This window comes from Lithobates pipiens, unplaced genomic scaffold, assembly GCF_037356315.1.
Source record: "Lithobates pipiens isolate NorthernLeopardFrog02 unplaced genomic scaffold, aLitPip1_a1.2 Scaffold_23, whole genome shotgun sequence".
Taxonomy (NCBI): domain Eukaryota; kingdom Metazoa; phylum Chordata; class Amphibia; order Anura; family Ranidae; genus Lithobates; species Lithobates pipiens.
In genome coordinates this window covers 97,578,522-97,603,572 of record NW_027507785.1, presented here as the reverse complement: position 1 = coordinate 97,603,572, position 25,051 = coordinate 97,578,522, and the positions used below count along the sequence as shown (strand labels likewise).

Here is a 25,051-nt window from a genome sequence, read left to right as displayed (position 1 = left end):
TTTGTTGTATGTGGTTATTTAAAACCCAGCGATTTGTTATTGGTCTGATGGGCGGTGTTTCGTCAGATTAGGCAACCCACCAGAATGTGTAACGGAAGTGACTTTTTCTTCACCGCCATCTTGCTACACCCTGCGCTCCTCCATAGTAAGGATACCCTGAGAAGGGGGAAAGCGGACATCTTGTTACACCCACCGGAGTTTTGCATTTTACACTTATTTTTAACAGTAAACTGATGGTATATAGTGAAATACAGGACTTAAAACTCCATCTGACTGGTTAGATGTTAAATTTTAAAAGCAGCGGCCAGCCTGCTGATCTCATAGGTTTGCTAATCTAACAGACGTTCGCTGCTTTTAAAATTCAACATCTAAACATTCATACGGCGTTCTAAGTACTGTATTTCACTATATAACCTCAGTTTACTTTTAAAAATAAGTGTAAAATGCAAAACTCAGGTGGGTGTAACAAGATGTCCGCTTTCCCCCTTCTCAATGTATCCTTACTATGGAGGAGTGCGGGGTGTAGCAAGATGGCAGAGACGAAACGGGACGCCTAATCTGACGAAACACCGGCAATCCCATTTTTGGTGACTATTTGCTATGCTGTGTTCGCCCTCTAGTGTTGGCAGAAATGTAAGACAGCAGGTATGTATGATAATGAATATTTATATAGAAATGTATACAGGAATAAATATTTAAATAGAAATATACAGTGTACTTGATATAGAAATAAATATATTGGAATTTATATAGAAATATGCATATAATTTTTTTTACATAGAAACACTATATCTCTGATCACATAAAAGTTCATGCTTGTTATGGACCCTGGGGTGCCCTCTGCTTCTGACTCCAGCTTTTAGGAACAGAATGTGTGATATCTTCTTATACATATTTTAAAGCGTCAGCGCACCCTAAATTAATATTTGATTGATTATTCCAGTTTGTGGTAGATACTGGGGAGTCCAGTAACCTGACGGGTTCTGTTCTCTCTCAGGAACTCTTATCATTGTGCTTGAGTTTCTAAAGTCAGCCATACATGGATTGAAATTTGACTGGTTCAGTTGGGACCTGAAAATATTCGATCCATCTATGGACAGGCTCCATCAATCCATCCATCCATCAATTAACTTGGGTACACCAGTCTGTAAAAAAAAAATTCACGCAATTATGCAAGTAATCATTGTGTTCTGCTGGCCAGGGAAAGCAAGAGTGCTGCAGGAGGCATTCCTGTACCAACACTGACTGTGTTGATGGGGGATACAAGTGATTTTCTTTCCTTCCAAAATCGAATCATCTACTGTATGGGCTGCCTAAATTGTCATTAAACCCACATCAATAAAAACTATCAGAAAATGGTGTATTACATGTTGTTCATACCCCACTCAGTCACTGAGATTTGTTTTATGTATTCTGCAAAAAAACTTGGTTGATCCAGCTGTTCTCTATCCCTCCCTCCCTCCTGTCCATGTCCACACTGCAGTTGGGGATTTTGCAGAGCAGTGTTGGCAGCTTCTGCACATGCTCATTTCTTTAGCAAGTTTCTATGCTGAGCATTTCTTCCCTATCACATCTGTCACACATGTGGGCGTACACATAGTGATAAATTACAGCTCACTCCCTCCCTCCTCCTCCATGCCCACTACCCAGCTAAAACAGTGAGGGTGGCATATTACATCTTGATTGTTGGGGGCTTCACCTCCCTCCTATTCTAAGACACAGGCTGGAGGGGCGTGACACAGCCTGTGACATCCGTCCACACCATGCTATTATCAAAAATAATAAAAATGTAATTTCTAATATATATTTGTATGACGATTTAAAATAGTTTATTATTATTTATTTTGACTCTGTATGCCAAAGGCTTTTTTTTTGAACATGTGACCAGCAGCAGAGGACTAAAAGCTCCTCCTGACACTGCTTCCCTGCAGATAGGCTGGGAAAGAGCTGGGTCATGTGACAGCTGTATATTGATTTATTTTTTTAATTAAAATAATTACAGTGCCATCATCCACATACAGAAAGTGAATGGTTAATGTGAATAAAAACAGTGTGTGTTTAGTATGACTTTAAGTCTTTACACCTGCTTTATGCTTCACGTACACCCTGCCTACATTTACCACAGCCATGGAAAAATGCAGCAAAATCACGTTGTGGTTTTGCGTTTTCGCACACAAATGTTTGTATCCCAGTCAGGATTTTACAGAGTCCAGTAGAGGGAGGTTGAAGCTCACCTAACTGCGGCAGCTCCTAAACGCAGCTAAAAGCCTATGTGTACATTGCTAGTCTACATGAAGCCTAATGCCGCATACACACAACCGGACTTTCCGTCAGAATAGGTCCGACGGAATCATTCCGTCAGATAGTCTGATCGTTTTTCTCTAAAAAAAATTCAGACGGACCTAGAAATAGAACATGTTTCAAATCTGTCCGACTGACTCAATTCCTATCAGGAAAACCATTCGTCTGTATGCTGGTCCGTTGGACCAAATACAACGCAAGGGCAGCTATTGGCTACTGGCTATTGAACTTCCTTTTCTAGTCCCTTCATACGTCATCACGTTCAAAACGAACGGACTTAGTCCGTTCATGTGTGGGCAAGTTGGTTAATTCGGAAGTCTGTCGTAACTCAGTCAAAAGTCCGTCAGGAAGACCGTCAGACCTTTTCTACCGGAAAGTCCGGTCGTGTGCGATTCTCACCCTCCCTGTTGGATTTGACCTTTTTATAGTATAAATACAAGAGGTGCTGAAGCACACAAGGAACTGTTGAACATTCCAAATCCACACTCAGGAAATATTGCAGTAAAGATCTTGCTGAGGGAGAATGCAAGCCAGGAGCAGCCTCTGGCAATTAGGTCTACCTATCCCTAAAATATAACTCTTGGGTGGACTTACCCTTTAATTTGAAAACTTCCTGTATCAGGTGAGAAAAGCTTTACACATGACAGCCAGACTTCAACAACCTCTTCCCTGATTGGGAATGTAACAAGAGGTTGTATATCAGTTTAAGGCTGATTTACACTTCAGCACAGAGTCCGGTGCGTCTCCATTCACCGTTTTAGGTATAATGTCAGTCTGAATTTTCATCTGAATTCATAGCTGAAATGGACCAGAAGACGCACAGGACTTCTGTGCAATTTGCTCCGGGGATATGTGAACTGGCTCCATAGAGAGCCGGTCACAATCTCCTAAATGCGAATTGGATGCAGGAAATATTCCGCATCCAATTCACAATAGCATGAACCCAGCCTAAGGCTTCATGTACATTAGAAAGATTAAAGCAGTCGTATAGTCAAATTTTTTACTTTAACCTACAGGTAAGCCTATAATAACACTTACCTGAAGGTAAAAAGAATATCTCCTAAACCGTACAAACCTCGCAATGAGCCGCTGACTTCAGCAGCGCATGCGCACAGGGTATTCTCCTCTGAAAGTCCGGCAGATGCCAGACTTTGCCAGGAAGAAAGCTCCTGTGCACATGGGCGGGAGTGACGACATGGGAGCTGGGAATCTGGTGCCGCATCTTTAATAACGGATGAGTCAATGTAAAAAAAAAAAAAAAGCCATGTCCAGTAATAAAAAAAAAAGTTAATACAAATAGACCTTGGGTCAGGTATAGATTTTAAGGGGAACCCCCAGGCCAAAAATAAAAATGGCATGGGACCCCACCAAAAATCCATACTAAATCCTTATCCGAGCATGCAACCTTGCAGGCCAGGAAAGGGGGGGGGGTAAGCACCCCCCCCCACTCCTGGACCATACAAGGCCACATGCCCTCCTCAACATGGGGGGGGAGTGCTTTGGGGCCTTTTCCCCACTACCCTGGCCAGTGGTTGTGGGGGTCTGCAGGCAGGGGGCCCCTTGTTAAACTTCCTAGCATGTGAGTGTGCCTGGGCATCCCTGTGCCAACAGCTTTAAAGTGGTATATCTGCAGTGTGAGATGTAAAGCACTGCTTCCTCTGAAGACTATTTTTAGATTTGGTGATTTCACTGCTGTTCTGCATACTGTTCTCTCTTCTGGAGGCTGATATAAGGAAGCAAATCCCTTTCCTCTACCAAGATGTCTGCCTTCAGACAGAGACACAGTGCAGAACAAGGCAAGTCAGTAATGGGGAAAGATCAGCTGCATTAAGATCACAAGCAATACTAGGGACTAGTTCTTTTTTTGTGCACAGCTTCCAGAGTTTAAAGGGGGTTGTAAAGGTTTGTTTTTTATTTTCTAAATATTTTCCTTTAAAGTAGTGTACTGTTGGTTCACTTACCTTTTCCTTTGTTTTCCGTTGTAAATGCTTTTTTCCTGTGTGTGAATTTTCAACTTCCTGTTCCTCCTCTAGAAGCTTGCCCCCATCATCCGAGCCATTCTGGCTGGGGGTTAGTCAGCGTGCTCGCCCTCTCCCTTGGGACTACATCGCTGCAGGGAGATGCTGTGTGCGTTCACAGACACGGGAGGCAGGGGAGCCGCGGGCTGTAAGACGCTGTAGCTCCACCTCCTGTGCCTTGCTATTGTAATCTGAATGACCATCTCAGCACAGCCCCACCTTTATTGCTGAAGTGGAAGTGTGGCTCAGGTTTGGCGTCACACAGCGAAAAAGCGACACTGCGCATGCGTGATGCCACTAAGCATCAAGGGAATTGTAGTTCCTTTGAAACCGCGACATTGCTGCAGGGAGCACACTCAAAAACCTGGAAATTGAGGACATACAGAGAGGAAAGGAGGAAGTGCTGATAACACAAAAATTTCGGCAGAAATAACAGCTAGATCCATGATCTATATAGTATATAGATCAGATATTGCCAACATTTTTTTTTTTAACTTTACAACCCCTTTATGTGGTTCTAAAGCCAGGACATTTTCTACTTTAATGCATTCCCTGTATTAAGGTAAAAAAAGTCCCAGTATTGGCATCGCTCCCTCACCCCCCTTAGGCTTACCTGCATCCTCACTCCATCCAGCGATGTACCCGTCTCTAGCGGCTCTCTCTTTGCATTCACAGAACAGAGGCAGCAGTGGGAGCCATTGGCTCCTTTCGCTGTCAGTCAAATCTTGTGTGCTGAGAACGTGGCCGGATCTGTAGTCACAGCCCAGCTCAAGAGAGAGCTCACAAGTGCGCCCCCATAGGAAGCGGCTTAAAGCGGAGTTCCACCCTAAAGTGGAACTTCCGTTTATCGGAACCCCCCCCTCCGGTGCCACAATTGGCACCTTTCAGGGGGGGAAGGGGTGCAGATACCTGTACCTGCGGGTATTTACACCACTTCCTGTGGGGGCCCCCGCTGTCTGCTGGGAAACACGCGGATCCCAGAGACAGCAGGGATCGTCCTTATTGCGCAGCGCGACTTGCGCAGTAGGGAATCGGGAAGTGAAGCTGATGTAATCAGATTGAGCCCTGGTTCACACTGACTGCGGGAGCCGTCAAGGGAACTCGCACAATTTCATTCCCGCATATCAGTCCCGACTTCGGGGGCGATGTCAGAGACATCTGTGCAGGTTTCTTCACAAATGTGAATGGAAATCAAACCCCCAAATCGCCAAAAGTAGTACCAGAAACTACTTTTAGGAATCTGTGCGACGCCACATTTGCGGATGCTGCCGTTGTCGGCAATTGCCGACAGTTTGGCATGCGATTTGACATGTCAAATCACATGCCAAATTGCATCAATGCGAACCAGGGCTAAAGCAGACAATTATCCTAATTTAAATATAAATTGATATTTAACACTTGACTGAAAAGCAAAGCAATACAACACACAGACACTAACAGGCAAAAGGTTTAATATATAAAAAAAGATACATGAACCACTTTACAGGACGTTGGGTATAACTGCATTTCATGAAAAATCAATACACAGCAATTTACAGACATATGAAATGGACATTTCTCATCTGAGAAGGCTTTGGCTTATAAAAACACTGCAGGAAATGACTGCTAACTTCCCCTCTCCGGCAGACTGCGTTCTTAGCTCTGCTCATAAATGATATGTTATATTAAATGTTATATTGCATTTTACAAGTTCTGCAGGAACTTTTACAATACTCTAATAAATTGGTGTATTATGTATTTTTTGGTTTGGTTAGCAGTGTACATCTTCAAGTTGACATTTTTATTTCTGAGACCCTGAGGTGCTACACTGAGTTCATCTATAGATCCAGATAATCCAGTGCAAAGTTATAGCAAACCTGCAGATGTTGCTACACAGGACCCATTCCATAGGATACAGAAAACATCCTTCCAGTATTCTGATGACATAGCTTGGGCTCGGCCAACAATATTTAATGATTTTCCTTGAAGAGACGTTGTCGCCAGGGGCGGACTGACCATTGGGCCACTCGGGCACTGCCCGAGGGTCCCGAGCCACTAGGGCCCCATCAGGGTTGCCGGCCTCAGTAAAACCAGGGACAGTATGTAAAAATCTGTGTTTATTTTTACATCTGTTTCTGAAATGTCTCTTACCGACATCCTTTTGGTCTAAAAATCCTGAGATTATAACTTCCCCACCTCTCCAGTACCTTCTCAGCCAATAGAAACATGTCTGTGTATACATGTATGTGTATACTGTGTGATTGTATACAGTGAGTGTGTGTGTGTGTGTGTGTGTGTGTGTGTGTGTATATATACTGTGTGGCCCCAGAAACTTGAAACTTGTGGCCCCAGAGAAAGTTGTCAGTCCACCCCTGGTTGTCACTGTATTAAAGTCAACGTGACAATCTCCTACAAGCCCACCCCAATGACCCACTTTTTCCCTTCTCCCTTTCCTTCGGAGTCAAACCCTGTGTAAGCTCCGTGTCAGAGCTTACACTGAGTTGATGACGTAAACTTGTCAGGTGCTTAGGAGAAATAATAGATGACGGGGGGGGGGGGGGATTTACTAAAACTGGTGCAACTGTGCATGGTAACCAATCAGCACACTTCAGTTTTAGTAAATAACCTCTGCTGGGTCCCTGGAAATTTAATTTCTACCACCTTATAATGGGAGCCTATGGTGTATAGAGACTGAGCTGCTGACCTCTGCACATCAAATGGTTACACCTCACTGCGATCTTAAAATCCAGATTCCAATGGAAAAACTGTACATAAACTGTGTATATTTATTAGGGCTGTTACTGATTCAAATGTTTGCGTTCGATTAATCGATTTTTTTTTTAATCGATTAATTTCGATTAATTATAAGGCACATACAGATCCAACTACTTTTAGCTGATCTCCTTGCATTGCAACTCTGCATTAGTCAGTGGTAAATGTGGTATACACTATATACAATCACCCGACACTAGTTTGTTTCCACAATCCATGACTTAACTTCACAGTTCACACAAATATGGTTTTAAATTCAAACTGTAGCACTGACATAAGTAATTTTTTTTATTTTTTATTAAACTTTAAGAAAAACGTAGAAAGTTAGTTTTAACTTTAATTATAAAACTTGTCTAGTATATTGAGTGTCAGTCACTTTATAGCAGGCAAGTAGGTATCACTTTAGCCAGTCACGCAGATATACCAGAGTGTTTACATTTTGCTGTTTTTTTTTTTACAACACTGTTAATAACGGAGGGTTATCAAATTTGCCTGCACTTAGCTCACTGAATGATCCCAGTCAACCACATCCGTATTTACCATCACTGTCCAGTGACATCACGGACACAGACGTCACTGGACTCCTCCCCCCTTCCCTTCATTAGCAGATGGAGGCACATGGGGAAAGGGGTGGACGGTGACGTCGATCTCCAACGGATACTCCCTGAAGACCTGGACGCCGGTGGAGAGGTGAGTACTGATCAAAAGAGTTTTGATCGATCAAAAAAATTTATCGATTAATCCAGGAATTAATTTTTAATTTTCCCAGCCCTTATATATATATATATATATATATATATATATATATATATATATATATATATATACACACATACACACAGTTTAACGCATTTTGGGAGCTCAGCCTTGGGCTTGTAAGAAGGGACAAGCTTTGTGTCAATGGATAATACAAACGCTATATCAAAAAACTCATCCACTACTCTAAAGTCAATATACTGTGTTGCCCTTTTACAAGCCCTGATGTGCAAGGCTCAGCCCCTGAAATGCATTGGATTATGCAATTTTAAACACTAAGAAGAGTCTTATGTTTTAACTTTAAGATCATGGTGTGGCACTTCAATTCTAGTAAGACTCATTCCAACTGATCAGGTGTTGGGGCTGGTGATTGGCTGCACAGACCTGAGCAGCAGATGCCCGGAGGAGGTCACATGCTCCGCCACATTATTTCCATGTAGATGAAATGGCTCCAACAGCAACAGGGGAGTACAGCAAAGGAGGTCAGTATAAGTGGGCGGAGGATGGACTAGTATGAAACTCACTTTGTCCTAAGGAGTTAAAGTCTCTTTAAATGTCAGGGGATTTTCAGAAGTGAAAATAAGTTACTTTGTGACCTCTTATTATTATTATTGCCCTATTTTCTTTAATGTGTAACTGATGGCAAAATAAAAATATACATGTATGATTATGTCTGACCACTAACAGTGTTTGCTTTTCTTAGTCCCCTGTAACATATTTTTATTACTTGTTGATCCTGCCAGCAGATCTGTTATTTTACACTTGCTTTAACAGGGTGACAACGCTAACCATTCTTCAGTGAAATCTCACAGTAGCGTTGTCACCCTGTGGAAAGGGGAGTCTCGGGTGGACTTTATGTATGATGGCAGAAAAATGGAAAAAGGACAGCCGCACTCCAAAATAATGCCTTTATTGAATAAAGCTTGATCGATACATCAATCAGAGACACAGGTCCAGATGATATGATGCGTTTCGCACAGTTAATGACGCTTAATCATAGCTGTCATACCTATGATTAAGCGGCATTAACGGTGCAAAACGTTATATCATCTGGACCTGTGTCTCTGATTGATGTATCGATCAAGCTTTATTCAATAAAAGGCATTATTTTGGAGTGCGGCCGTCTTTTTTCCAATTTTCTGCCATTTGACTTAGCTGAGCCGGCACCCTTCATCTCCTACATACTTGGACGGTGTGATCACAAGCGATACCACCTGGAGCGGTAAGTACCTTGATAAGGACTTATGTAGGCGAGAAACAAATGAAAGCCTGACTCAAGATAAAAAAATTTAAGCAGTTATAAAAATACTTTTTCGGCGGAAATAAAAAGGTGACCATAGGCACCCTCGGCGGTGGTTTGTCCCAAACCCTTGTAACTGTCAATTTTGCTGGACGGCTTAGTCTGCAGGTAAATGGAGAAAAATATAAAAAGGCATGTGAAAAAAAATTAAAATACTGACTACAATAATTACTGATATCACTAACCATTAGTAGAATACAATATTTATTGCTATAGTGGTCCTTTAACCACTTCAGCCCCGGAAGATTTGGCTGCTCAATGACAAGGCCATTTTTTGCGATTCGTCACTGCGTTGCTTTAACTGACAATTGCGCGGTCATGTGACGCTGTACCCAAAGTTGACTTCCTTATTTTCCCACAAATAGAGCTTTCTTTTGGTGGCATTTGATGATCTCTGCGTTTTTTTTTTGCGCTATAAACAAAAAAAAAAAAAAAAGGAGCGACAATTTTGAAAAAAAAAAATATATATATTTTGTACTTTTTGCTATAATAAATATCCCCAATTTATTTTTTTTAATTTTTTTTTAAGAAAAGCTAATTTTTTCCTCACTTTAGGCAGATACGTATTCTTCTACATATTTCTGGTAATAAAAATCGCAATAAGCGTATATTGATTGGTTTGTGCAAAAGTTATAGCATCTATAAAATAGGGGATAGATTTATGACATTTTTAATATTTTATTTTACTAGTAATGGCGGCGATCTGCGATTTTTATCGGTACTGAGACATTATGGCAGACACATCGGACACTTTTGACACATTTTTGGGACGATCTACAATTATACAGCGATCAGTGCTATAAATATGCACTGATTACTGTGTAAATGTCACTGGCAGGTAAGGGGTTAACACTTGGAGGCGATCAAGGGGTTAACTGTGTTTCCTAGTGTGTGTTCTAACTGTAGGGGGAGGGGACTGACTATAGGAAATGACAGATCATGATTGCTAGCTATTAGGAACTCACGATCAGCCTCTCCTAACAGAAAAGGGATTTGTGTGTTTACACACGTTCCTGTTCTGCCTCTCGTGCCTGCCACCATCGGCTACCCTGCAGTGCAGCGGGCAGGCGCACGCACGCCTGCTATCCTGCTTAAAGGAACCGACGTACAGCTATGACAGCTCGTGGGATCGTGCCAACCTGCTGCAGTATAATGACAGCGGCTGGTTGGCAAGTGGTTAAAAAAAAATTTGAGTGACATTAATTGGTTTTAGGTTTTTGCTTAACTGTGTTGTGCATACAGAGGTGTATATTTCCCTCTACTGTCTATCTGTAGTTTATTATCTGCCAATATCCCGGTCAACAACTACAACTGCTGAGATAAACAGTCGTACACAGACTGCATTGTTTTCAGCCAGTCAGACTTGACTGGTAGACATGTGCTGGGATGAATTACAGTAAAGGGTACAACCTGTACTGCACTACAACATTATAGACACAGACTATCCTTGTAATGAGCAAATACACCTATGTGCAGAGATGAATTGTAATTGATAAACCAATTGGATTAAAGGATACGTTCACCTTTCGTAATATGTTACAGCCATATTAAGGGTGGTATGTAATGAAAGGACCAGCCCCTCTCCTCGCCCCGATCCCCTGCTCTGACAGCTAGCAGGGTTCTTTTTCACCCGCAAGCTGTCAAAACGTAAAAAATATATCACTAGCTGCTGTCAGCTTGTAGTTCTCAATGAACTACCACAGTGCTGTGAGTGCTGTGGTAGTTCACCGATTCTTCCTGAATGAGGTATGAGCAAACAGTATGCCCTCTACACGCGGTCAGACTTTCCAACAGAAAATGTGCAATCGGATCTTGTTGTCGGAAAATCCGATCGTGTGTGGGCTCCATCTGACCTTTTCCGTTGGAATTTCCGACACACAAAGTTTGACAGCTGGATCTAAAATTTTCCGACAACAAAATCCGATTGGTTAAATTCCGATCGTGTGTAGACAATTTCGACGGACAAAGTGGCACGCACGCTCAGAATAAATTATGAGACACAAGCTATTGGCTACTGCCTTCTTTATAGTGCCGTCATATGTGTTGTACGTCACCGTGTTCTGAACGATTTGCTTTTCCGACAACTTTGTGCGACCGTGTGTATGCAAGACAAGTTTGGGCCAAAATCCATCTGAAAAATAAATAAATAAATCAGACGGATTTTGCCATCGGAATGTCCAACCGTGTTGTACAGGGCAATAAACTGACAGGTCTGCAGGAGTCCTGCCTGGCATTATCAATCTCCTAATGCTTTACAGGCTCCTACAACAAAAAATAATAAATGCACATTTTTTTAGCTGCAAAAAAAAGTGCATTTATATTTTTTGTAAAAAGGTGACTTTATCCAATCCTCTGATCCTCCCAAGACTGGTCCCGGAGGCTCCTGCCACCCATGGTCTAGCGGTCTTGTACAGTGGACTGTTCCTGATGTCATCATGACAATAGACTTGCTCTGGACACAAAGACGTCAGGAATGGTCCACCGCTGGATCATGGGGAGGCGCCGTTTGCCACTGGAGCGGAGATTTGGATGAGTGAACAGCTTTCTGATGCCACCGTGGCATCAGGTCTCTTTTTTGCTTGTCATTTTAGAACATGGTAAGAATGAACGTTAACACTTGACTGGTGTCTGTGTCAGCCTCAGGGAGATCAGAATGTTTACTGAACAGAGCGCGTAAACAGTAGTTCCTTTTCTTGCAGGGCATGACAGGCTGAATATATAATTTTAACTAGTGATCTGATCTGAAAAATAGCTTAAATTTTAACGCTAGAGAATAGCTGCTTTCACACTGCTCCTTTGCAAAAATGCGGTAAAAATGCATATGCGTTTCCAGTAGCAATGCACCGATACCAGTGCGAGTACCATTATTTTTAGTACTTGCCAGTACCTATTGTGGTGCGATTTGAGCCCATAGTAAATGAATGAGCTCAAATCACATTGCAAAGAATTGCATGTGATTTGAACAGTAATTTGGTGCGATTCTTGTCCAAATCATATGCAGTTTCCTACACCACTCCTGTGTGCACCCAGGCTGAGGTCACTATGACAAGCCTGCGTTCACACAGGATCAGTGGGGGAAAACGCACATGATTCAGACAGGAATCACAGCGCATTTCTGTTTAAATTCACATGTGATTCTTTGCAGTGCGATTTAAGCCTATTAATTTTGTATGCGTTTGAATCACACCGCACTAAAAAGGTATGGGGTTTAAGTATCGGAGCATTTGCACAAGTGTAAGTACTCGTGCAAATGCTTAGTATCAGCACAGACACTGGTGTTGGTGCAACACTAGTTTCCAGTGCATTTTGCACCTGTAAAAAAAAAAAAAAAAAAAAAAAAAAAAAGAAGGAAGAACATGCGACTCAAAAAAACACATTAAAAACAAAACCATGGGTGCATTTTTGTATGCGTTTTGCCCCGTTTTCTATTCATTTCAATAGGGAGGTACGTTTTTGGTGTGTTTTTTTTTTTTTACCGCACCAAACATGCACCAAAAATGCAGCATGCAGGACCTTTAAAAATGCAACTGATCCGCAACTGATTGGTGTGTTCCATAGTTGTTCCATAGGATTTAATGGTCATGCATTTTTGTTCTGCTTTTACTAAGGCAACAACAGAAGAAAAACTGATCAGTGTGAAAGGGCCCCTCTTCTCCCCCTCAGGTCTTATGCCGCATACACGCGATCGCACATTCCGACAACAAAAGCCATGTTTTTTTTTCCCCCGACGGATGTTGGCTCAAAACTTGTCTTGCATACACACAGTCACACAAATCTTGTCGGAAATTCCGATCCCCAAGAATGCAGTGATGTACAACACATATGACGAGCCGAGAAAAATAGTGTGGCTGTTCTGCTTGATTCCGAGCATGCGTGGAACTTTGTGCATCGGAATTGTGTACACACAGTCGGAATTTACGGATTTTGTTGTCAGAAAATTTGAGATCAAGATCTCAAATTTTGTTTGTTGGAAATTCCAACAAAAAATGTCCGTCAACAAGCTCCCATCGAACATTTCCCGTCTGAAAATCCGAACATGTGCCGTGTACAATTGCCTAGTGATTAACAGCTGTAAATATCAGTACAATAAAATGTGCAAAAATTAGCGATACACATCTCTTATGTTAACGCTTGACAATTTACTGCAAATATGTTTAGATTCCAGTTCCAATCTCGCGTTAAGGGCCATTTCAAGTTATTAAGGTGTATTGACACTCCTGTGTTAACGAGCGCAATTACATGCATTGAGGCAGCCTGTTCATTTTGAATGGGTTATCAATGCATCCCAGTGCATGAAAAGTCACCTGCACTACAACGTAGATGTGAATAGTTTGGGGGAAATTTAACAAAACTGGAGCAGACAGAATCTGAAACAGGTCCGCATAGCAGCCAATCAGCTTCTTTCATTTTCAAAGCCAAACTGAAAAAGCTGCAGCTAGCAGTTGAATGGTTGCCATGCACAGCTGTTCCAGATTCAGTCTGCTCCAGTTCTGATACATTTCCCCTTTTTAAGGCTGGGTTCATACTTGTGAGCTCACAGACATCACATGCGATTTACATTGCATGTGATTTGCACCGCATTGCTGTGCAGATCACATGCAAGGTCTGTACAAATGCAAATTCAAATTCAGCCATGTTCACATCAATGCGATCTGATGCCTGCACCATTTCACAGTTCGCACTGCAATCTGGGGGTGTCATTAACTTTACATTGACAACCCCAGCTGTTCACAGATGTCAATGTCAACCAGTGTGCGATTCGGGTGCGATGCAGGAACCGGCACTGAATTGCAGGGTTTCCCACATCGGACCAGTGTGAATCGGGACTTTAGTATTTACATCTGTGTGTTGTGGTGCACTATAGTGCAGGATTTTATGTGCATTGCAATGCCTTTTAAAAGGAATAACAAAGCACGTCAATGCAAATTCATCCGTGCGGTAATCAAGTTATTACAGCTTAAAGCTTGTATCTTTCTGGTATTTGGTATTTAATGGCAGTCTTTGTAAAGTCATTTCACTGGTTGCTATAGTTCCTTTTATATATTCCATCATCAATCCCCAATACTGTTTTTCTAAGTTGCATAATACATAAAATGGAAGGCAGTGCAATGATATGTAAAAAGTACAGTGACCAATAGCAGCCAATCAATCAGGAATTTGCTTTTATTCCAATAGAAAGAGATCATTTGATTGGTTTCTGTTGATTTGATCGATTAGCTGATAGTGGTCAGGTTATTTGGTATTTAAAAATTAAATTTTACACACAAACCTACTACTTTTGGTAAAAACTAGTTGTATTAAGAAAATGGAACATATTGTGTAACACAGCAAACACAAATCTGGCATGAAAACATCAAAAGGTGAGTATACAAAACACCCAAAGTCATATACAATAATTTGGATTAAATTATTCCAATACACAAAAAGGAGTGCAATGCCCTGAATTAAAATGATATCAAACCCGTTAATGTCATCTACAGTAATTAAAATATTCCAGACAAAACCGTCAGACAACTTAAATGTTCAACGTGACACCCAACAGAAAAGCTCATAGGCTTTTAACATACAATTTTAAAAAAGCAAAGCACTTGTAAAAGACAACAAAAAAAAGACAAAAAACAAAACAAAAAAACACTGTCAATGGACTGGTAAGGCTTCCTATGGGGCATACTGAACATGCCTCCTTATTTCTGTCTGTCCTGCTGACGGTACATAGAAATTCATGCAGGGAACACGAAAGGTAAGTCGGCAGATCAGGAGGGAGTGCGCTGCAGACACACAAGTGACAGGGAGACCATACAAGGTGCAGGACAGTCCTCTCTTCTGAAGTTACAAATTCTGCCATGGGGTTGATTTACTAAAAACTGGAGAGTGCAAAATCTGGTGCAGCTGGGCATGGTAACCAATCAGCTTCTCACTTGTTCAGCTTGTTCCATTAGGCTCTGACAATAAAACCTGGAAGCGGATTGGCTACCATACACAGCTGCACCAGATTTTGCACTCTCCAGTTTTAGTAAATAACCCCTTATGACTGTATACAGCTTTTCATTAGAATAGTTAAATAAAAAATTGCTGTTCTTTTAAAAATGCTAGTTGCCTGGCTGTCTAAGTAATTTGCGCCAAACAAGTATTCTGCGAGTGAAATCAAACCTCTTTAGCCTCATACGCTTTTATAGATGGCGTGACCAGAAAAAGCTGCAGCCAGAGGATGAATATGACAACTGGGGAACTAGCATTTCCTGAAGCAAGTAAGCGATTGTAGCCCCTGTGTTTCTTCCATGACAGGGTATCTATTTGCTTTTTAACAAGGCACTTGTGCAATACCGTATTTATCGGCGTATAACACGCATTTTTTCCCCTTAAAATCAGGGAAAAATCATGGGTGCGTGTTATACGCCAATCCACCACCGAATGTGAGCCTCTGGGCACCTTTTCGGCCGCTCTCGGTGGCTTTCACCCATTCTCAGTGGCCAAAAGCTGCCGAGAAAGGCCGAAAGAGGCCAAGAACGGCTGAGAGCCACTGAGAATGGCCAAGAGCTACCGATCACCGCCGAGATACACAGGACATCCGGCTCTGCATCTCAGTGGCGCCATTTTTAAATGCCAAAGCCGAAAATGACACTGACAAGGCTGCATGACAAGGCTTTGCAGAGTCTGTTTGCCTTCAAGGCTGCAGATGGACACTGATAAGGCTGCATTGATGGTCAATTAAATGTAAGTTTTTTCCTTAAACTTGGGGTGTGTGTTATACGGCAGCGCGTGTTATACGCCGATAAATACGGTATCTTTACATTCCTGCTATGACACTGCACACATCTCTATTCTTCCTTGTTTTAAAGTTTCTTGACCCATTTTTAGAGATTTTCCGATTTGTTCAGTAAAGCTTCATTTGCACATATAATCTTATTTTAAGTACGTTTTTGCAAAGGGTCTATTTACACCTTTGCAATTTTTTTTCATTTGTTGTGGCATATATTGCATCATACATGCATTTACATTCATCCCTATGAAAGATGAACTTGCTGGAAGCTGCATCAAAAATCCCACAAATATAATATTAAAACATCAAAATAATGCACCATGTGAACTGTGCTTAAAGCCTTATTCACATGTGTGTACTACAGTGGCTGTGAAAGCCGTGTCTACACACATGGGGATGGACAGGTGTTCTGTGCATCACTGTGCAGACAGTCCCATTCTCTTCGATTGGGACATAGCTGCTACTCCCAATTTCACAGCTGTGTGGTTGTGTTTGCACAACCTGAACACACAAGGCTTGATTTACTAAAGGCAAATAGACTGTGCACTTTACAAGTGCAGTTTCTCCAGAGCTAGTTAGTAAATGAGGGGAAGCTCTGCTGACTTCCATTATTCAGTCGTGTGCTAGCAAAAATGCATTTTTTTTTATTTGTCTTGCATGTGATTGGTTATTCTTTGAAGATTTGCATCATTTACTAAGCTCTGGAGCAACTGCACTTGAGGCTGAGAGTCTGTTTGCCTTCAGTAAGGCTTCATTCACATATGCTGTGGCTGCAGCACAGCATAACCCGGCCCAATTCGCTCACACATATGCAAATTGGATGTGGGCAGGGTCGGTGCTACCATTAGGCAAACTTGGCAGGTTTCCCTCCATGTCTGCATGCTCTGCAAGCTTCAGCATGTAACTCAGTCTCAAACAGCTGCTCTGTCCGACCGGTAGTGTAATTAGAGGTGCAGCGCTAGCGGAAGAAGATCCAATGCTTCCTGTATAGCGGCGCCTCCTGTCACATGGACAAGGCAAAGGGGATGGAGTCAGGAGTGGAGCCAGTGGGGGCGGCAAAATGAGGTTTTGCCTAGGGTGTCAGAAATCCTTGCACCAGCCCTGGATGTGGGTTTCACGGCATCCAATCCGCACGATAGGAGAGTGTGACTGGCCCTCAATGGAGCTGGATCAAACAAACACCTCCGGGGCGGTCCTGGTCCGCATTGAAAAGGGGTCCTGTGCATCTTCTGGTCTCATTCAGGTGCAAATTCAGGCAAAAATTCTAAACTGATTTGCACCCGAATGGGCGCACCAGACCCCAATGTTGTGAGCCGCATCATATGTGAATGGAGCCCTAATCTACCCCACACTGCCTGTGTTCGGGCCCATGCACCCACATGGCTGTCAAATTGAGAGCAGTGGCTGTGTCTGTGCACCCCAAATCATAGGAAGGGGACTGCCTGCACAGGGATGCATGGAACACATGTACATCCCCATGCGGGCAAACACAGCTCTTGCATGGGTGCACACTGTAGAATGTGAATGTGGCTCAACAGTCAACTTTGGTTTTTTGGTCCATAAACAAACAGTTCTTAAACGTCCAGCCAAAATGTTGCTTTTGAAGGAATGGGGAAGGACTAGAATCCCTGTCTGTTTTTTACTAACTGGGACTCTGTTAGAGAGATTTCCCCTGACTTCTTGTCCAGTTTGACCAGATAGGTAATGAGGAAAGATCTGCAATAGGAACACAGACAGAAAAAAAAAACACCTTTTAGTAGAGCTGGGGAGGGCTAGATTCCCATCAGCTATTTATTGCTGTCTGTGCCCCTACTGCAGATTTTTCTTCACTTGGCTCCAGGACAGAAGGGGAGGAAAAAGCGAACGCAGCCCCTAATTGGAGTTAAAACCCAAGTGGGGTTCCTCTATCCATCAAAAGAAAAAAAGGTTTTGGCTGGACATACACTTTAAAGCCCAAGTCCGGACACAACTTTTTTCTTCTTCTTTGTTTTGTATAGATTGAGGGGGGGGGGGGGGGGAGTCAGTATCTCTGCCAGGTTTTTATTACTATCTGTAGCCTTGCATAGACTCCCCCGCACTTCCTGTTCCTGTGACAAGTAGACCCACAGAATGCAATTAAAAAAAATGGCAGTAGTAATTCTAACCCTTTTCTAATCCCTTTAAAGTAAAAAGGAGTAGGGAAGGAAACAAATGAAAAAAAAAAAAAACAATTGCATTGGAGTTGGGCTTTAAAAGAAAGCTGTATAGAGAGAAAAGATACCATTTCTGAAAATGCCATTCATACTGCACATTTGGCTTTGATGCTTTCTGGGTCACTGAACCTGAACTAGTATAATGTAGCAAGTGACCTCAGAGTACCTGATCTGCATAAGGCTGGATTCACACCTGCGCGTTTTTACTGCTTTTTGCATTTTGCAGATTTGCACTACAGTCCATTTAACATGGTTTCCCATGGAACACGTTCTGTAGTACAAATCTGCAAAAAGCACTAAAAATGCATAGGTGTGAATCCAGCCTGTGCTGAGTCAGCAACACAAAAAATACCCGAGCCAATGGATCAAAAAGTCAACAGCATTTACACAAGGAAAAAAATCAGCAATGGCAGCCCATGTATTTGCTTTAATAAATGATTCCTTTAAACTGACCTTGTCAGTTTAACACAAAGGTGCTAAACCTGTGGCTCTCCAGGTGTTGTGGAACTACAATGCCCATCATTCCTCTGCCTTTGAGAGTCATGTGTGTAACTGTCAGCGGCTTGCAATGCCTCATGGGACTTGTAGTTTCGCAAACAGCTGGAGGGCCACAGGTTGAGCACCTTTGGTTTAACAAAATGTAGAAGAACCTGCTGACGTGTATAAAGTGCAAACACCTATAGGTGCCACAGCTTTCAGTGCCCCCATTCTGCCCCAATGCTAGATCGCTCTGATCAGGTAAAGGTCCGACACTTACTGTCTACTGTCAGAGCTTGCCTACTCCCCTCCTGCCACATACATTCCTATTGGTCCATCAATATGAAGGGCTGCCTCACTGGCTAATAGGAAAGTGTGTGGAGCAGGAGCGACAGTGGACAAGCTTATCACTACCGGCAAGTGTCAGAATCTGACCAATCAGAAATTCCAGGGGCTCAGGGGCACTGAAAATGACAGTGTGTATGTGCATGGACATCTAAGTGCCTGCACTTTTCACCAGTAGGCAGCATTTATTTTTTCTTTGGTTGTTTTTTTTTTGGGTTGTTAAAGTGACTAAATTTAATTTTATGTCCTGCAAGACAGTCTCTTTGCAGAATAACACACAGAATATATACTCTTAGCACACATTAACACCCTTCCCTTGGAAGGGTACAAGGCCTAATGTTTCATCTAAACACCCTGGATATGTAACGTTTCAGCACTTAAAAACAAATAGTGCACACAGAACATTGATGTGCAGTCATTCATAGCAATCGATCAGTCCATTGAAGAATAGACCAAGTTATTGCTATGGGTTACTGCACATACTGTAGCTTCATCCACTTAAATAAGGCCTTATTTTTGGTATAATACGTAGTGCATTTCAAGTATGTAACACAGACATCCCTGCTTTTAGTAGCTGATTGCTGCATCCTCCAAGTATGATATTAAGATATTTCTGATGTGCCGTCCAAACCCAAGGGCAGAATATCCAAATACCCTTCTAGTAGTACCAGCAGACTTTATCTCTGAAATAAAACATAAATAAGTCCAATTATTAACAAAGATCCTAAATGCAAACAATTATGGTTATAATCATGTTCTGCAACAATACTTGGGCTAGACCATAGAGACCATAGAGAAAAGAAATTAATATATTGGGCAACAACTAAAAGACAAAGAACTTCTGAAAATGAACTTTGCCGAGTTGTTGACCATTCATCTTCGGGAGTTCTCTTATGGATTGGCCTGCAGAAGCCAGAGTCTGCGCACCGCTGCCTCTCATCTTGTTAATGGGGAGAAGAGGTAGAGCATAGATCATTGTTGTGAGACAAAGAACATTGAATAAAACATGGCTAGAAATAAAACAGAGCTCTGCCGACTATGGGGAAATGTAAAGTGGAAAAGAAAAATAGATAATAAGCTAATAAATTGATTTCTAAAAGGAATATTTTAAAAGAAAGGAAAAGGTTATATTTTATGTCTAGCGGGCAAAGTTGGTGAAGCATACCATTCATTTCAGACTTCACAATTATTGTATTCCCCAATAGACAATAACATAAGGATTTTAAGACTGCTGGGAAAAAAAAAAGACTGAACGTGGTTGACCGCTGTAAAGAAATATAGTTCCAATTAAAGCCACATTGGTAGGCAAGACAACGACCATTCAGTACCAACCAACAAAACCTGTTTTTTTACATTACTAAGAATATAATGGTATCTGAATGACTTCTGTTTTATAGGAGACCTGTCATGAAAGAAAAATAGAGGCCGACACTCTAGAGGACGCAGGGTTAGCTTGACGACCTAGTAACTTTGAGAAGTGATATCGTAATTCCTTCATAACACGTTTTCTTTAACGTGAAATACATACTCGTACCTTTAGCAGTGTGCTGATTTGTTTCTTTTTTTTTACCCCTTTAAACCAACACTTCAGTATCCATAATTTCTATAGATTACACAAATGGTCTCCAAACTGCAGGCATTTGCTTGCCTTTATCTGGCCCTTGGGGCACTACTCTTCCCACTGATATGAGGCACTATTCCTCCTACTAATACAAGGCACCATTCCTTCCAATGACATCAACAATCAGGCACCATTCCTTCCAATGACATCAACAATCAGGCACCATTCATTCCAATGACATCAACAATCAGGCACCATTCCTTCCAATGACATCAACAATCAGGCACCATTCCTTTCAATGACATCAACAACAGGGCACTATTTCACCCACCAAAACCAACAAAAGGGCACTGTTCCTTTCACTGAAACCAACAATGGGGCACTATTCCTTTTACTAATACCAAATGACAGAACACTATTCCTCCTCCTATTGACCACAGGCGCTGTGTCTTTTTTTTACATCCACTGAACACGAAGCCTGAGGCCTTGTCTACTCCCTATGAGGTTGGGACATTTTCTACTCCCAATGGCCAGACACTCTAAGGTCTAAAGTCCTAGCCCTTCGTTTAGAAAGTTTGGAGACACCTGTATTACACTGATAGCAGCAAACACATTTGAAATGGCTGAACATACAAACTGTATAATTGTATCAGGACCCTGGTCTGAACCTGCAACCTCTGCAGTGTCTTTTCTTGCTGAGCCACCTGGGATGCTGGACAGCTCCATGGACAATCCCTCGGATAATCTTGGCTTCCACCTTTTTTCTTAAAAACGTTGAACTCTTTGCACCTCTCATAAACTTCCTATTGAAGAAAATGTTTTTTGCACTTCCCGTTTGCCAGATTTTTGTGCTTTCTCCAGCCAATATCTTGCTTCTCACTCCTGCCATCCGTATTCTTGCTACTGACCCTTGGCTTGTTCCTCGACTACCATTCTGCTTGATACCTACCACCTGCAACCACATTACTGACCTTTGGCTTGCTTACTGACTATGCTTCTCTTTGCTCCCTACCTTCTTGGACTCTGGCTTGCTCATCTCCTGCTGGCGCAAACCAGAGGACTGGGACCCAGGACTAACACGCAGCTAAACCCATCTCCACCATCAGGAGCCCTAGTGAATACTGGTTAGTACTTTAACTTTTCACCTAGGGTGAGCACATACCACCCACGAGGGTGACCAGCTTGTATACCTATCCTGCTGGTCGGTGGGAGTCTCTACTGCTATAGCTACTGGTGTTCAAGCCTGACTCCTGATGTGACAAACTGAGTTTTTATTTAGTTATGTATGGCTGAACCCAGGGCTATAAAAAAGGTACGGTTTGCTCATCAATGCACACGATCCATTAACTACACCTGTCATGAGATCACTCAATGCACGGTTGCCCTGGATCTGCATATAATACATATAATATTCAATTACCGATTTTTCAGAAAGTCGGTAATGGCTCAAAAACAAAGCATTATTTCACCCACATGCGAAAATGCCCTGGCCAACCAGTCTGTTAGTCACGTATTGAGCAATGCATTGTGGGAAGGAGTATGTACAATTGTCCCTATTCAAAAGCTTGTGTTCTTCCGGAGCCTACTACAGTAAATCAAAATTGAAGGCAAGCATGCTAAATAAATACTAAATATGTGGAGCTTGGGGGTACCTGATATTCAGTTTATTTTGCTTTGTGAGGTCATGTGAACTTTGCAATAAACAAATTGTGTCTAAATTGACTGCATAAGACCACCACAGCCATGGTTTAAAGTGTGAATGTTCAACACCAAAAAAAAAAATTCTGGTAACCATAACATACATATTACACGTTAGAATTAAAAAGCGCTTGTCTGTTCAAAAGGAAAAGTCGGGGCACAGGTGGACACAGAAAACTAGTGGGGGAAAAAAATAAATCACACACCAACACAGGCAATATATATATATACATATATACAGTACAGACCAAAAGTTTGGACACACCTTCTCATTCAAAGAGTTTTCTTTATTTTCATGACTATGAAAATTGTAGATTCACACTGAAGGCATCAAAACTATGAATTAACACATGTGGAATTATATACTGAACAAAAAAGTGTGAAACAACTGAAAATATGTCTTATATTTTAGGTTCTTCAAAGTAGCCACCTTTTGCTTTGATTACTGCTCCGCACACTCTTGGCATTCTGTTAATGATCTTCAAGAGGTAGTCGCCTGAAATGGCTTTCCAACAGTCTTGAAGGAGTTCCCAGAGATTCTTAGCACCTGTTGGCACTTTTACCTTCACTCTGCGGTCCAGCTCACCCCAAACCATCTCGATTGGGTTCAGGTCCGGTGACTGGAGGCCAGGTCATCTGGCGCAGCACCCCATCACTCTGCTTCTTGGTTAAATAGCCCTTACACAGCCTGGAGGTGTGTTTGGGGTCATTGTTCTGTTGAAAAATAAATGATGGTCCAACTAAACACAAACCGGATGGAATAGCATGCCACTGCAAGATGCTGTGGTAGCCATGCTGGTTCAGTATGCCTTCAATTTTGAATAAATCCCCAACAGTGTCACCAGCAAAGCACCCCCACACCATCACACCTCCTCCTCCATGCTTCACGGTAGGAATCAGGCATGCAGAGTCCATCCGTTCACCTCTTCTGCGTCGCACAAAGACACGGTGGTTGGAACCAAAGATCTCAAACTTGGACTCATCAGACCAAAGCACAGATTTCCACTGGTCTAATGTCCATTCCTTGTGTTCTTTAGCCCAAACAAGTCTCTTCTGCTTGTTGCCTGTCCTCAGCGGTGGTTTCCTAGCAGCTATTTTACCATGAAGGCCTGATTCACACAGTCTCCTCTTAACAGTTGTTCTAGAGATGTGTCTGCTGCTAGAACTCTGTGTGGCATTGACCTGTTCTCTAATCTGAGCTGCTGTTAACCTGTGATTTCTGAGCCTGGTGACTCGGATGAACTTATCGTCCGCAGCAAAGGTGACTCTTGGTCTTCCTTTCCTGGGGAGGTCCTCATGTGAGCCAGTTTCTTTGTAGTGCTTGATGGTTTTTGCGACTGCACTTGGGGACACTTTCAAAGTTTTCCCAATTGTTCGGACTGACTGACCTTCATTTCTTAAAGTAATGATGGACACTCGTTTTTCTTTACTTAGAATTTGTATTATGGCAAGAAAAAAGCAGCTAACAGTCTATTCAGTAGGACTATCAGCTGTGTACTGTATCCACCTCCTGCACAACGCAACTGATGGTCCCAACCCCATTTATAAGGCTTGAAATCCCACTTATTATACCTGACAGGGCACACCTATGAAGTGAAAACCATTTCAGGCGACTACCTCTTAAAGCTCATCAACAGAATGCCAAGAGTGTGCGGAGAAGTAATCAAAGCAAAAAGGTGGCTACTTTGAAGAACCGAGAATATAAGACATATTTTCAGGTGTTTCACACTTTTTTGTTCAGTATATAATTCCACATGTGTGAATTCATAGTTTTGATGCCTTCAGTGTGAATCTACAATTTTCATAGTCATAAAAATAAAGAAAACTCTTTGAATGAGAAGGTGTGTCCAAACTTTTGGTCTGTACCATATATATATATATATATATATATATATATATATATATATATATATATATATATATATATATATATATATATATATATATATATATATATATATATATATATATATATATATACACACACACACACACACACATATACACACACACATATACATACACACACACACACACACATATATACACATACGCACATTATATATATAAAAAAATAAGTATACCTTGCAGGAAAATAAATCTTGTATATAAATATCCAGAAAGCGTGGATGTGATATGCTCCCAAAGGGAGATCAATTTCTGTCGTTAGCATACAGGTGACTGAAAACAGTCAATCTGGCAATAAACAGGGAATCATATAATCAAAAAACAATGTCCTAGTAATCCCCGAGACAGCAAAAATAAGTAAAAAATAATAGTACCCCAAAACATAAAAAGAAAAAGAAGAAGAAGAAGAAGAAGAAAAAAAAAAAGAAGATCAGGAGTGGTAAGCAAATGGTTCCCAAACAAGAGTGAAGCACTGCCAAAAGGAGTAATCCAGGACCGGTAACCATATTTAAGGGTGCTGGAGCAACAAAGCCAAGCTGCCTTAATGGCTAACCCATGCAGAATCCTGTACCTAGACAGGTAGTGTGGTCCCTATAGAGTGATCTATAATAAAGATAACAAAACAGGGACAGGGCGGGTACTTAGTGGTAAAATATACAGATTATGAACAAATATGTATAAAATTGGGGAGGGAAAAAGAAAAACAGTTACTTACTTTCAACATAGACAGATACTGGATAGCCCCTGGGAGACATCCCTCCACAAGTCACAAAAATGTGTGTGTAAATGGAGTATTTATATACACTCTGGTGCATTCGTGCCAAACAGCAACGAGGCAAGGGTGATGTCATACAGTGGCGCAGACTAGAAAAACTGCACCAAAAAGGGAAAGCATGTGCTGTCGCGTCCGTGATGTCATCCACACACGCCGACGCAGAAGGCGGCGGTCAAGCCCAGAATAAGACGCACATAGTATCCGCCCCC

At 41.8% G+C, this 25,051-nt stretch overlaps 1 protein-coding gene across 2 annotated transcripts in view; it reads right to left on the bottom strand.

The window, feature by feature from the left end:
• Nucleotides 1-14,271: 14,271 nt before the first annotated feature.
• CARD19 (caspase recruitment domain family member 19) overlaps nucleotides 14,272-25,051 on the bottom strand; it is a 70,066-nt gene continuing 59,286 nt past the window's right edge. For both annotated transcript variants that reach the window (XM_077452093.1, XM_077452094.1), the window contains exon 6: nucleotides 14,272-19,583. In XM_077452093.1, coding sequence (XP_077308219.1) covers nucleotides 19,468-19,583 — 116 coding nt within the window. In that variant the 3' untranslated portion in view covers nucleotides 14,272-19,467. The remainder of the gene's footprint in view (nucleotides 19,584-25,051) is intronic.